The following is a 14,432-nucleotide window of genomic DNA, read 5'->3' as shown; positions in this document are numbered from 1 at the left end:
CTTCTGGTAAGGGCTAGTCCCTCGCAGCATGACGCGCGCGCGCTGCCCACTTCGGCTTCCGTACCCGCCGCCATCTTTCTGCTCCCAGGCGGGGAAAGAAGATGCCAGCCGCCATGATGGTACTCCCTTCTTGCTGGGACTTGGGCTCGTTAGGCCTATGAGTGACCCCTTTATTAAACCTAACGTGTCTTATTTGTATAACGGACTCAAATAGATCAATACATGAAACAATTACGGGTAGAGAGCAGTGTCTCTGCGTTCAGCGGATGTCACCCCAAAACGATCTGGAAATAAAAACATTACATTCCGTGATGTGTTTCTGTATATGAGCTGCATGAACAGCGGTGGATTTACTTCAAGGCCACCTGCAAACACTCATATGGCCACCGGAGAGTTTAGCGGGAGATACATTTGGCTTAATTTGCCCCCCTGCCGTAAAGGAAAAGATCTGTGAAACGGCCCCCATAACACCCAGTCACCCCGTGACCGAGGGACTCAGCTGCTTTATAGGACCCCTGGTAGTAAGTAGTGAGCGGCTCCTAACACCAGCTACATGTAATGTGAGCGTGTGCACGTTAGCGCGTGGCGTGTGAGCACATCAGCGGAGTCTTGCATCCAGACGCCAGTAATCCTAGGCTCAGCTCTGACAGAATTCTGATGCGTATGGGGGCCGGATCCCACCCAAAAATAAGCGTCAGCTCTTAAAACCCGCTAGACGTTTTTACCATACCTTGCCTATCATGCTCTTTTTTAGGTTAAATAACTGAACTCCAACATTCTACCAAAGATAACACGCAAAACACATTTCAAACGTTTTGTTTTTTTAATACATTTTACAAGAACAAAAAAAATAAAATACAACATGAATGCATGAGAACGAGTCAGTAACTGGGAGAGCGCCTCATACGCCGTCCTAGGGGTCCAAGCCAAAACCCCCCAATTCCTGAGCCGTTCGTGCAGAAAGGAGTCAGAAATCAAATCAAAAACCTGCAGGATTTCTCTGCTCCCAAAATGATTGAAGAACCTGGTTTGCTGGGGGCCGTTAACCCCCGCCGTGTGTGTTTATTGCTCCCAGGCGAGTCAGTGTGGGGTTGTATGACATCAGGTAGTCCTCAGGAGCCATAGTTGGCCTCGTCGAAGGCTTTCCTTGCCCTCTTCAGCTCCTCGTTCATAGTCAGCAGGTCCTTTACTCTCGCGAATTTCCGAGGATCTTTCCGTATGAGGAAGACGATGTCTTCTACCTGCACCCTGCCCTGGCGTCCAATAGACATGGCCTTGTGGGTCTACGTGGAGAAAAAAAAAATTCAGGACATATCCTTATCGATTACACTAAATCCGCACCTCGGAGGGGCTTCCATTACAAATTACATAAACTTTTTATTTTAACTCCCAAACTATCTAAAATAAATCACCATGGAAAGGGCATCATGGGGGGGGGGCAGATAACAAATCTGCAAGGTCAGGCGTGTTAAGGATTTTAACTATCCAGATTTTACCAAACACAAATATCTCTTTATGTATAGTATAGATTGACTACTATTTCAGGTATTTTTAGGTACTTTTGGGGTTATTATTCGGTTAGAGGTTAATTGATGTTATCCTTTATTTATCTGGTCACGTACAATAACAATGAACAGATCACTGTACCAACATGTACTTAACCCCTTAATGGCAAAGCCCGTACATGTACGGGCTCAAAATGCATTGTTTTCAAGGGTTAAGGGACTGCCCATTGTCCTTAAGGGGTTAAAACATTTTATACAAGTACTGCTGGAACGATGCAAGCGGGTCACATCTATACTTTACAGCCTAAATTATCAATTTATTAATACGACCGGCTTAAGGAAGCTCGGAGGCAATGATTTTTTATACATTTATATATTTACTTGTGGGGCTAAGGCATATTGGGGGATATTGTTCATTGTATTTATTATTTGCACCGTTCCCACTGCAGTGTGGATTGAGATCCTTTTGGGGATACGTTTTGGATGCCGGAGACATCTCCGGGCTCCCCATACATTTTATTTCATTTGATCTGTCTGTGCTAATCACACTGATCAGCAAGCAGGGTTCCAAATTCCGGAATCCTGATTGCAATACACGTGATCAGCCAGCAGGGGAGAAATCCAATTCCAGCAGGGTCTAGAAAGATGCTGCTCAGTCTCTCCTGTCCTCCAGTGACCCTCTGGCGGGTGTCAGCAATGACATGTACCTGAAGGGGACGGCCAATCGCTTGATCTGGTATTCCTTGTATAACCGTGTACCGGCGCTCACACCGATCGCTGTATAATGATCAGTCCCTAGGAAGCCAATGATGCCGGATTCTCCCGACAGAGGAGAGTCCAGAGAGCCAACAAACTCAGGACCTACAGTTACATCCTAATGGGTTTCCAGACACAGATGACTTAATACTACGTCCGGAGTGGAGCGAACGAGTTAACCGTTAGCGTGAGACATTACTTTCCAACTTGTCAAATTTCTGTATGAGGTAAGGCTGCCAGATACAGGTATTCCCTCTTATTACAGTGATGTCACAGGTGTGGATTCATCCGTTTATAGGGAGGCGTCTCTATTTAGCAGCCTTCAGTTAAGTTATTTAGGAATTCTTTTTTTTTTATTTGAATACTTTTATTTGGTTTCTTCCTGCCAAGTAGAATCACCATGAAATAACGCCTTAGCAGAATATCACTCACTGTTTAGTGAATCTCTCCCTCAATTTACAGCTATAGACTTAAGCACAGATGACATTTAGCGTAGGGACCGGCAAACTCACAATCAATAAGAAGTGCGGCCAGTGAAGAACACGCATTGTACAGACTGGATAGTTAATCAATGCGTTAGAGTCACAAGGAGCGTTCTTCACATTCAATAAATGGGGATCAATGAATGTAATGAAATACACACACGTACGCTTATGTCAGGTACAGCCGGAGCGCACACCGATGGCCCGATCACAGCATCTAATTATCGAATCTCTGCGGGTTAGAGACGCGGCGCACTAAACGTCAGAACGAATACGAGCCGAGGTCACTCACCATCTCTGTAATGAACTCTATAACTAGATCTTCCAGGATGTCTACCGACTCGGTGTATGGATTCTGGTCATCTCCAAAGCCGTACATCATGCATCTCACTGGGGAACAGCACAGAAGGGGTTAATGCACAGATATCCACCTATCTGGAGGCATTAGGGGAAAGAGAAGCCACGTTCCTCACTGGGGAATATGTTCTAAGGCGACTAACCATCAACATATATGCAGGACAGAAATAACCTTACAAACAGCGTACGGGGAAGACAATATTAACAGTTATTTGTATATATATATAGATATATATTTTTAAAGACAGGTGATCTTTCTTGTTGATAAAGTTGGCAAAAAAAAAAAATAGATTTGAAAAATAAAATCAGACGACAGATAAGACATTGGGTCCATGCGGTCTGCCCGTAGTTCAGACTTCAGCGGTGACTTTGCGGCAGAGTCCAGGACTATGTATGGTGTATGTGATCCGGGGCCCCAACGTGTGAATTAAGAATAACGGGGAGCATTATTTATATCCATTACTATTAAAGAGGCAGCAGAGCGAATGGTTTAACGTTTAATCGTTTAAATCTCCCGTTATACCCAAGCAGGTCAGAAACGTACGCTCTTTGGAGAAAAGCCTCTTCCGTCGTCCGGGTCCTCCTTCCGCACCGCCTGCTGCGTCATCATTCTCTTCCTCAAACTACGCAAGAAACAAGGAGTTAAAGACGTGTTACACGGCGACGTGCAGACGAGGAACAAGCACACGCGAGCTTCATTCACAATCATTTCAGATAAATCATGCCATGGATCGAGAATAATAATAAAATAATAAACTAATAATAATGGTGCAAAAGTGTTATTGCCACCCGGGTAAAATCAACTGAATGAAAGGCTTTATTAGACCCTCGGCAAACGCTCAGGTCCAATATAAACCTATTAACCCCTTGTGATCAGGATGAAGTTATGCTGATGGATACAAGTCTGGAAAGGGTTACAGAGCTGTCTGAAGTGCTAAACCGCTGTCCATACCGTCCAACGGAGGGACCGAGACAGTACCGGGTCCTCACAAGAGCGCCCGCCATCCCAAACAGATAAAATCATCAAGGAAGCCACAAAGGACGCAAGATCCATGGACCCGCAGGGCTCTATCACCTCAACGCAGGTAAAGGGTTAATTGATATCAGAAAAACCTGGGCTCACGGCCAACAAGCAATGCGGGGGGGAATTGGGGCTTTGCTGCACTACGACCGTAAAAGTTTATTCCGGTCACCACAAATTCCGCTCTGTATCGGAGAATTCCACACGCCACCTTCACACTCTGTTCACCAATCACAATGCAACAGAAGGACTACCGGCCAACAAGAAGTTAAAAGTTTGGATTGTAAAAAAATCCCCCCCCCAGGCTAAACCAATTTTCAGAATTCCTCCCCAGTGCAGATGGAGACTGGTCAATACTACAGGAGTGTTTGCAGCTATTGCTGCTGGATGTGGCATTACCGGGTTTAGTCTCTAAGGGGCCGGTTACTTTCTCACACGGCTCAGAGCGCTGCAGGCATTTCCTTAGTGATGTCATCACCTCTTCCAAACCCCATATTCAGGATTTGCCCCACACTGCACCCCATCTGCAGAATTCCCTCCCCCGTGCGCAACTTTCAAAAAACAAACAAACAAAAAAAAAAAAAAAAAAACACCTGTCTAGTAGCATACAGCGTTCCCTCCCATCACTCTCAGCCAGCATCCTAATGAAGCCATTTGAACGACCAACAACCTCTACAGATCATCCGGACCCAACCCACCCATCCTCGCCTACATCTCACCTCCGCTCAACCACCGACTAGACTGCAAGCTCCTGGGATCAGGGCCTCTTCTCCTTTTGTACTAGTTATTGTGTGATTTTAAGTTATTTCACTGATTGTAACAGCGCTACGGAATCTGCGGGCGCTATACAAAAGCAGGGAGTTTGCCTATTACGCTTGCAATACATGTAGGTGCCCAGACTTAAATGGCTGCTCTTAGCCTGTGTATACGCTATATAAAGTATAAGTAGAAACGGACTCTTTACAGGTAGCCAAACTCATACAATAAGCAGTGACCACCACGCGTGACCTGCACCCACGGCCCCCCGCGGACTCCCCACCAAAGCCCGTTCCCAATGACCTGTATAAATTAAACGTAGCTGCTTACGGTCTGATCTTCATCCTCATCGGCCATTCTCCTCAACTTGTACACAACAAACCGATCAGAGCAGTTACTTCCGCCTTTAAGTAATACTTCCGGGTGAACTAATATGGCATTGGCGCCAATCACATTACGCGCTTTCCTTAACTCTCGCAAGAGTTCTAAACACCAAAACCACAACTGTTCCTGCGTGCAGACAGATTCACGATCCCGGCCATTTTATTGGAGGCCAAGTGGTCTACTCTACTGAGAAATAACTGGCGGCACTTAGATCTCGATGGAGCAAAATTAACCCCTGCAAGCCCTGCGTGCGAAATCACCAAAGAAAATGCGTGTATTCTTTGATAACTTATTAAAATGCATATTGCTGTGCGGTTACACGGTAAGGCTGCAGGGAGATCTTATACAAGCTCCCAGGATAAAAGAACCGCGTGTCATTTCTATATCTATATTTCAATTATCCAAACACCAGCTGACACAAGTCAGTCTCCTCTGCCAACCAAGCGCGTAGTACTTCCGCCAACCAGCGCTAGAGGGGCACTGCTGGAAGACCTTTCCGCGGCGCAGTGTGATGACGCAGATGGTGTCGTTGTTAGTCCTGGGAGCTGCAACCGTTAGGCGCTGAATTTGAAATTTCTTGTGGAGCCGGAGTGACGGGCCGAGGGCGGACAAGCGGCGGTAGGTCCCGGCTGGGGGTCCCGGTGGCGGGGAGTCAGTGGGTAGGTCGCCCATGGGCCGAAGAATGTGCCCTTAACCCTGTGTGCGCCAGAGAGAAGGCGCTGTCTTTTAATAGGTGTGCGCTACTAGTCACTAGAGCTGACATTCTAATTCATTGTATTATATGATATATATATATACACACACACACACACACACACACACACACACACACACACACACACACACACACGTTTATTGTTCTTGTTTAAGGTACACATTTTTTTTTCCTTTTTATTTAAAAGCACATATTCTTTTGTCCTTCTCCTTATTGTAAAACAATAAGCCGTGTTGTGATACGCGTGTAATCACAGTAAGGATGTCATGTGTATCACCTGCTCCTGAGATGGCGTTTAAAGTGACCCCGCGTAACCTGAAAAGTTTTAATTCTTGGTGTATAAAACCATAAAAGCATTATAAAAAAAAAAAATAAAACCAAGAAAAAAACCTTGAGTTTGGCTCAATCGGAGAATCATTGATTAAAAAATATATACCGAGGGAGGGAAGGAAAAGCCGGAGAGGAGTCGGAGAACCGGGATCGAGAGGAAAACATGAGAGCGCCTCGTGTCTGAGCGTTTTCTCCTCGCCGCTGATCATCTGCTTTCCTCTCTGCTTTTCAGGCACCATGCGCAGAAGCTCGGTCAGTAACCGCCAGTCCCTCCTGCCCCTGCGGGTGCAAGACAGCAACAGGATGGGGCTCACCACCCCCCAGAAGTAGGTTCCTATTTTGTTGCGTTTATGTGCCTGTCAGTGTGGGGGGCTTCGCGCTCTGGTTGCGTTACTTGTATACTCGTGCGTTGACGATCGCTGTATCTCTCATGTTTTATGTTTGCGCTCCTAGCAAAGACAGACACGGGTTTGGCAAACTGTCCATGACGAAGCCACATTCCGGGGCGTCTGAGCGGAAGACCAGCTTTTTTGGGAAAAGGTACGTTTTTGTTCTCTTGTTGGCCCTTTGCTGCTTTTTGCTGTAACTGCAGCGGTGAGAGATCCTCTCCAAACGTTTACCGAACAGGTAGTTGTATTTTTCACCAGCCCAAAGAATGCCGTATGTATTTCTGCGATTTTGGTAGAGAAGGGAAGTGGTTTTAATACCGCAGACGTCTGCCTTTTCCGCAGGGCCAGCGCGGGGACGGGGCGCACCAGTCAGTACGGGGCTTTTGGAGGAAACGACAAAATCAAGGACCCCAGACCGCTGCACGACAAATCCTTCATCCAACAATGTATACGTCAGCTGTGTGAGGTGAGACCCCCATCTCAAGCACGGCTAAGCAGAGTTCAGTGGCCCTTATTGCATGACAACGATCCACACGTTTGAATATGATTTCATGCATGTCCTATGAAAACACAGAGTTTGTCTTTAGTGTATATCGCTCCACGTAGACTCAACTGCATCCCTCATTTATTACAACCTTTCCACGGTGTGATTATCGCATTAAATAAAGATGCTTTAAGAAGCCAACAGCCTATCGGGAACCAGCTTTTGCGCCACGTGACAATTGAGTGTTCCTGGCAACAATTGCAAACGAGTCCAACGTTTACATGTCTGAAGCTGTTTCTGTGAAGGAGTTGGCCGCTCGGTAGGATTATAATTCTCATCGGTACAAAGTTTTAGCAGAGCCGGTGGGACAGCAGCTTTAAATCATGCGGTTTAGCCGGGTGTCGGAGGAAAGACTTCTTCCTGCCGCTAAAGGGGTGACGGGAAAAAGCTTCATCGGGAAATTCCTTCTAATTAGCCGTCAGCTTCCGCTGATGCGACGTTCATTCAAATATTGTCATTCAATAAACCCGGCAGCGGGGAGCGGCGCCCGAAATACTCGTTTAACCGTAAATTAATTTCCCGAACCGTTGAAAATCCCTAATTCCCCCCCTCGTTTCCTTTGTAGTTTCTGAATGAAAACGGCTACTCGCAGACGATTACTGTGAAGTCTCTGCAGGGTCCGTCGACCAAGGACTTCTTGAAGATCTTTGCCTTTATATACAGCTTCATTTGCCCAAATTATGAGATCCCCGACTCCAAGTTTGAGGAGGAGATTCCACGGCTCTTTAAGGAACTCGGGTGAGTGGATCTAAAGCAGCCAGCTGCAGCTGCAGATCAAGTAGAGAACGGCGCTCTTTACTTTACTGGCGCCGCTTTGGGGTATTTTATATATTTTTTTGCGGTTTTCTCCATAGTGGTATTCTGCGCGGAGGCGGTGACTGTTCTGAATCTCGTTTTTATCGTTACCCAGGTACCCCTTTGCCCTGTCCAAGAGCTCCATGTACACGGTTGGGGCTCCTCACACTTGGCCCCAGATCGTGGCCGCTTTAATCTGGCTCATAGACTGTGTGAAGGTAGGAGTTTGCGTTCCTCCGCTCCACTGCTTCGGATTTATGATCCGCGGGAACGTTTGAATCGCTAACTGCCTTCTCCTCCTGTCCATGTCAGCTAAGCTGCGTGCTGCACGTAGACGACAACGTGTTTGAGGAGCCAGCGGGAGAGCAGAGCGAGAACGGCGTCGACTTTAACCAGGTACAGATCTTCTGACACTATATATATATATATATATATATAAATTATTATATTACACACACATACCCAGTCATGCTATATGCAAGCAGTTTATATGGCTGCCTTGTAGAGTAAGGGACGTTTCAGTGTTTTTTTCGGGGGGGGTTTTCTGTTTAGTATTTTTGTGAAACATTTAAAGGTGCTGTTCCACTCACACAAAGCATGATCTGTTCCCTCTATTATGTTATACAGATAAAACTTATCAGCTCTGTCGTCTCCATCTATTCTCGTAAGGTTTAATAAAATGAAAATGCGCGGCAGGCTACTGACATAACTAGAAACATAGAATTTCCTTACAGATCGGCCCCATCCGGCCCCCGTCTAGTCAGCCGTTTCTCCTGCTGTAAAGACTCAAACCTTAATCAGTCGTTGGTCTCGTCTTAGATTCAGGAGCCGTATGTCTATCCCATGCGTGTTTAATCCCCTCACTGTATTACCCTCTACCACTTCTGCTGGGAGGCTGATTTCCGGTCGAACAGTTACAGCCCGGATCCTGTAGCTGTAGTCGCCAGTCCCTAGCTGAGCAGATCCACCACGTATGCCGTCAAGTGCTGTGTAGACTGAACGTGGATCCGTTGCCGTGAATTTTGCCCCTGGGTTGGCGCTCCGGTTCTGAATCGCTGCCGTGTGGTTGCAGGTGTTCTTGGAGTACACCACGCGCTGCTATGACCAGTTTATGGAGGGTCGGGACACCTTCGACGAGATCGACAGCGACGTCTGCTCCAGGCTCAGTAAGTAAACGTTACGTCTGATCAGAGGAGAATAAAGCGAGTGGTAGACGGACCTATTTAACTCTTAATGTGCTGCGTTCCACTCACCCGACGTGTTAAGCTCTGCATGCGCTTTAATGTTTCCCGGGCTCTCATTTAGTTTCGGAGACATCGGATGTGAACGGGAGAGAGAAGTTTCACACCAGGCGCTTGCAGATGGACAACTTCCGCTACTAATTTACCAGCGTGATGTGCAGTAAATACTATATTAGCCTGGCGTCTCTAGATAACGCCTTATTGAGTGTGTAATAACTGGCCTGTTATCTCGCCTGTTTAGCGTATATATTTGTGTACACACCGGTATCACTTTATATCAACGCTGATATAATGTTCGTAAACTTGCCGCGCCGGCTCTAGCACCCCACCTCCACGAGCGCCATGCGCACAAAGTGAGCCAAATTGATGGCCGGAGCCTCAGTTCAGCCAAATCCTTGCAAAGGCAAGTCCTCAGATTCATTGGAAGCAGCCGCCTTATCAGAGACCTCTGGCGGCTTTACAGCTCGGATGGAAGGCGGATTCGGATCTGTCATTTATATTATATGTGCCTTTAAAATCCACGATCCTGTCCCTCACCCTGCGCGTCTCTCCCTCTCCGCAGAGGACGCGTACAGCGTGGAGGAGTCCCAGCTGGAGTCCATGCAGGCCGAGTCCAGGAGACTGATGGAGGAGATCGAGCGGCTGGAGAAAGAGAAGGAGAACGAGCCGGTTGGTATTGAGGAGTTCGTTACAGCTCATCCCATCGGGGAGTCATTTTAAGGAATATTCACCCCGCGTTAAATAGTTTTAACCGTTTGTGTGCTGGGGCTTTGCAGGGTTTATTTGCCAGTTTTAAATATGGTTTCCGCCGTCTTCCCGAGAGGGGATGAAGACTTCTTCCTGCTGCTAAAGGGGGTAACATGAAAAAGCTTCATCGGGGGGCAAATCAGTAAATATGGCACCGCTTTGTTTTTTAGGATCGTTTGGCTTCAATGAGGAAGCTGAAAGCCTCGCTGCAGGCGGACATCCAGAAATACCAGAATTATCTGACGGAGATCGAGTCGCATTCCACGCTGCTGTCCCAGCGCGTCGCCAGCATCTCCGAGGAGCTCGAGGCAGCAGGTGGGTGACCCGACGGCAAAGACTTCCCCCAAAAAGTCCATGCCGCGGCGCGGGATCTAAACACGGGCTACTGGGGCCACCCGACGGCCTTATCTTAACGACAGGAGAGCCGTGTGCTATAAACCTTCATAAAGCTTTTACTCAAGATGAGCAGCGCTCGAGAACAAAAGGGTTAATATCCTCGCTTACCGTGTTGGGGAATTTCTTTTTTTTTTTTTGGAAATCTCTAGAGCTGGAGTGCGAAGCGATAAAGCAGGAGAACCTTCGTCTGAAGAACATCCTGGACAACCAGAAGTACTCGGTGGCCGACATCGAGAGAATAAAGTACGAGGAGAACGAGCTGCAGCAGACGATAAGCAAACTGACCAAGGATCTGGACGAGGACAAGCAGCACCTGTGGAGCGAGGAGCTGAAATACGCCAAGATCCGCGAGTCCGTAAGTCCCCGACACGGTCGCCGCTGGCGACGGCTCCGCGTCTTTTATAAAGAGCAATGCTGGTGCAGTCACCGTGGCAACCAGTTGGCCCCTTTGACTGCATTCGAATCTAAGTACGTCTCGGGCAGCCTTTGTAAGGACGGAGGAGGGAAGTTGATTAGATAAAGCTGGCTTTGCCACAGGCTGCCACTCTTACTGGTTTCTGTTGGGTAAAATACTAACGATTACACTAACTGGCAAACGAAGCAAAAGCACGAGTTGTGTAATTAAATGTTTTTATACAGAGGGAGGCTGGGAAGAAAGTTAGCAGTTATGGAACGTTTTTTGAGTTAAATCGCTATTTATTTTGCTGTAAAGGTGGAGACGCAGCTGACGGAGTTTCACAAGCTGGCCCGGAAGGTGCGGCTGATCCCGTCCACCGCGGAGAACGCCAACGGGCACGACTTTCAGATCCACTGTAACCTGGACAGCGAGCAGGGCAGCCTGGCCCAGTGCCGGAACAAAATCAATGTGAGGAGGGGGCCGCTGGAGGGCCAAAATCAATGTGAGGGGGGGTTTGGCCCAGTGCAGGGGCAAAATCAATGTAAGGAGGGGGCTGCTGGAGGGCCAAAATCAATGTGAGGGGGGGTTTGGCCCAGTGCAGGGGCAAAATCAATGTAAGGAGGGGGCCGCTGGAGGGCCAAAATCAATGTGAGGAGGGGGCCGCTGGGGGGCCAAAATCAATGTGAGGAGGGGGCCGCCGGAGGGCCAAAATCAATGTGAGGAGGGGGCCGTGGGCCACTGCTGGGGCAGAATCAATGTGTGGGAGGGGGGCAGTCTGGGGTATAAGAGGCACACATTTCTGCCAGTCCTACACTGCCCTCTCATGTATTTGCCCTCTCGCGGGGCAATGTTCTGGAACACGTTAATAGCTTTTAGTAAGAACAGTTAATTTGTTGGGATCGTCTCGCTGCGTCACGTTCCGTGTTGAAATCCATGCGTTTTCACTGATGTTTAACCCTTTATTTATGTTAAAGGTTCCTCTCGTAGAAATTTTGTCTCAGTCTGAAGGACAGATAACCAGCGCTGCGAATAAGAAGATGGGAGTGGAGGACATGATCGAGCAGGTTGGTCTGGGGAATCATCCTGTGATCTGCGGCTTGGCATAGGGGTCAGCGCCGGGGTCTGGGCATTATTGGGGCTTTGTGCCTTATTCCTGGCTATTTGTGTAACTGAGCAGGAAGTAGAATAATAGACACCGAAAGCCATTTCTTGCTGTTTCTATACACATTATTAGGGATTTCAGGGCTGCTGCATCCCGTGATACCCTCATACCCAGCAAACATTCTGAGAAGCCAGGGTCATTGGGGAGGAAAAACACACAGGGATTTGAGGCTGGAAGAGGGACTGGTCAGACTAAACAGGGGCACTTGGTAGGAATGTTATGCTTCTTGCATAACGTATTCTTTCATCTGAAATGATTTCCTAAGCCGTCTCCGCTTCGTAACCCCATCTTTCTTCAGCTCAATACCCTCATAGCAGAAAAGAGAAATGACGTGAAGGTGCAGAAGGACGAGGCCCAGAAACTGGATGAGTATTACCAGCAGAGAGTGGAGGTGAGACTGGGGGCCGGGGGTAATAAGCTAGGGGTGCTGGGTAGAGGGTAAGTGTTGGTGGCAAATCCCATGCGAGGACAAGGGACGTGGAAAGCAGATGTCGGGTCCGACGTGGCAGCGTACGACCGGCGACGGCTGTTTCCGTCCGTCAGTGGACACGACGGCTGATGGAGCTATAACGATTATATAGTATACGATACATATAATATAATCCTGGTAGTAACACTATAGAGCTATATCGATTATCGTTGCTCTGGTCTCGATTATCGTTGCTCTGGTCTCGATTATCGTTGCTCTGGTCTCGATTATCGTTGCTCTGGTCTCGATTATCGTTGCTCTGGTCTCGATTATCGTTGCTCTGGTCACGATCATCGTTGCTCTGTTCTCTGTCTGTTCTCAGGAAGCTGACGAGGATGAGAAGAAATGGACCTCCGAGATCGAGTCGCTGGAGAAACACCGGCAGCTGCTCGAGTCCGGGGTCAACAAAAGCATGGACGAGGCGGTGAAGGAGCTCCAAAAGGTCCAGCAGGAGTGAGTATCACGGAAACCCCGAACCCAGGCTTACCACGTATAGTCCACGTGGTGTCCGTAATATGAGGGATTCACCTCACGCGGGATCCTCCAAGACCCAGCTTCAAACAGATCATAAAAAATCTATCCGCTTGTGTGTGTGCATCTATATATTTTTTGTGTGTGTATATGTATATTTATTATTTTTGTGTGTGTGTGTATATGCATGTATAATATATTTATAGTCTGATTATTATTCCGCCCGTAGACTACAGCTGGTCGAGCATCAAACGGAAGAAGAGATGAGGCAGGTGGGAAGTAAGCTGGTGCGCGTGGTGAACGCCGTGGCTAATCACGTGGCGGTGATAGAGGTGAGTCCATTTTGACCAAAGTTACAGGCAGATCGGCCCCATCCGGCCCCTGTCTAATTGCTCAGTTCTTCTTCTGTAAAGACTCAAACCTGGGCTCGTCTTAGATTCAGGAGCCGTATGTCTATCCCATGCATGTTTAATACCCTCACTGTAACAGACCTTACCACTTCTGCTGGGAGGCTGTTCTACTTATCTACCACCCTCTCAGTAAAGTAAAACTTCCTTACATTACAGTTAAGCCTCTGGCCCTCTAGTTTTAGTCACACACAGATGTTATTGTAATGTGTTTCTGTGGCCTGATGTGCTTCATTTATTTAAAAATAGGAAATATAATTTAGACGTTAATTAATAATTTGTCGCTCTGGGGCTGGCCGCACAGCAGGGAATGCGCAGGAATTGGTGGGCCGTTCCAGCAGAAGGGGATTTAAGCTTTAATAATTTCTCTGTACGGAATTCTTTTGTAACAATTTTATTCCCGAATCCCCTCCAGAAACACCTGGAGGAGCGGCGGCTGAAGGTGGAGCGGGAGTTCGAGGAGTTCCGCAAGGAGGACTTAGTGGCCGACCTGCGAGAGCTTCTCTCCAGATACAAGAAGAAGGTCCAGGTCCTGAAGGAGTCGGGAGATTAGCCGCAGCCGGCAGCCGTCCTCCCTTTATACGTAGAACTGTCTGCGGCCTCTGAAATCTTCCGCCAGTCACAAGGAGCCGCGCATGGGGAGGGATGAGACTCTCCTGTCTCCTCTGCGGCCCCGCCAGCGATCTGCCGCGGGAAGACAAAAGGCCATCTTTTTTTATTGCTAGCCGGCTCCTCTACAGACTATCTTTTTGGGGGAAATGCATTTCCAAAAGGGACACGTTGTACATGTAGAGGGGCCGCAGCTGTCGTATACGATGAGCGGCCCCTTTAACCCGATCCTTGCTGATCCGCGCTCTAGCTGGTTACTGTTACACGTCTTTGGATGCCGTCGTGTTACAGTTAATGTCGCGATCCCGAAAGAAAAGTTCCGACCCTTAAAGCTTGCGCCACCGATCTAAAATAAACCACGTCATAAATTAACCCCTCCTGCCCCTCTTTCAATCCCAAATCACAGGCTTGTCGGCTTCTGCCTGTGCGGCTCGGGGGGGGGGGAGTGTGTTGTGGTGTTTTTCACTCTTTGTTGTGGTGTTTGGACTGGTGTGTGTGT

At 47.9% G+C, this 14,432-nt stretch overlaps 2 protein-coding genes across 2 annotated transcripts; one reads left to right on the top strand and one right to left on the bottom strand.

Annotated features, from left to right (window-relative positions):
* Positions 1-804: 804 nt before the first annotated feature.
* Positions 805-5,294, bottom strand: TAF13 (TATA-box binding protein associated factor 13). The gene is made up of 4 exons (XM_053455704.1): positions 5,208-5,294; positions 3,645-3,723; positions 3,036-3,133; positions 805-1,283 (listed from the first exon to the last, which is right to left on the bottom strand). Exons 1-4 carry the CDS (start codon positions 5,232-5,234, stop codon positions 1,113-1,115), a joined length of 375 nt encoding a protein of 124 aa, XP_053311679.1. The 5' UTR covers positions 5,235-5,294; the 3' UTR covers positions 805-1,112.
* A 480-nt stretch (positions 5,295-5,774) lies between these two features.
* NDC80 (NDC80 kinetochore complex component) lies at positions 5,775-14,305 on the top strand. The gene is made up of 17 exons (XM_053455827.1): positions 5,775-5,879; positions 6,539-6,632; positions 6,760-6,846; positions 7,038-7,161; positions 7,805-7,977; positions 8,150-8,252; positions 8,347-8,430; positions 9,107-9,200; positions 9,838-9,944; positions 10,193-10,337; positions 10,568-10,773; positions 11,131-11,283; positions 11,790-11,879; positions 12,276-12,368; positions 12,769-12,899; positions 13,147-13,249; positions 13,740-14,305. The coding sequence occupies exons 2-17, from the start codon at positions 6,544-6,546 to the stop codon at positions 13,875-13,877; spliced, it is 1,920 nt and encodes a 639-aa protein (XP_053311802.1). The 5' UTR covers positions 5,775-5,879; positions 6,539-6,543; the 3' UTR covers positions 13,878-14,305.
* The last annotated feature ends 127 nt before the right edge of the window (positions 14,306-14,432 follow it).

The sequence above is a fragment of the Spea bombifrons genome, chromosome 2 (assembly GCF_027358695.1).
Source record: "Spea bombifrons isolate aSpeBom1 chromosome 2, aSpeBom1.2.pri, whole genome shotgun sequence".
Lineage (NCBI taxonomy): Eukaryota > Metazoa > Chordata > Amphibia > Anura > Pelobatidae > Spea > Spea bombifrons.
The sequence above is the reverse complement of the archived record's forward strand: the minus strand, read 5'-3'. Positions and strand labels throughout refer to the sequence as shown.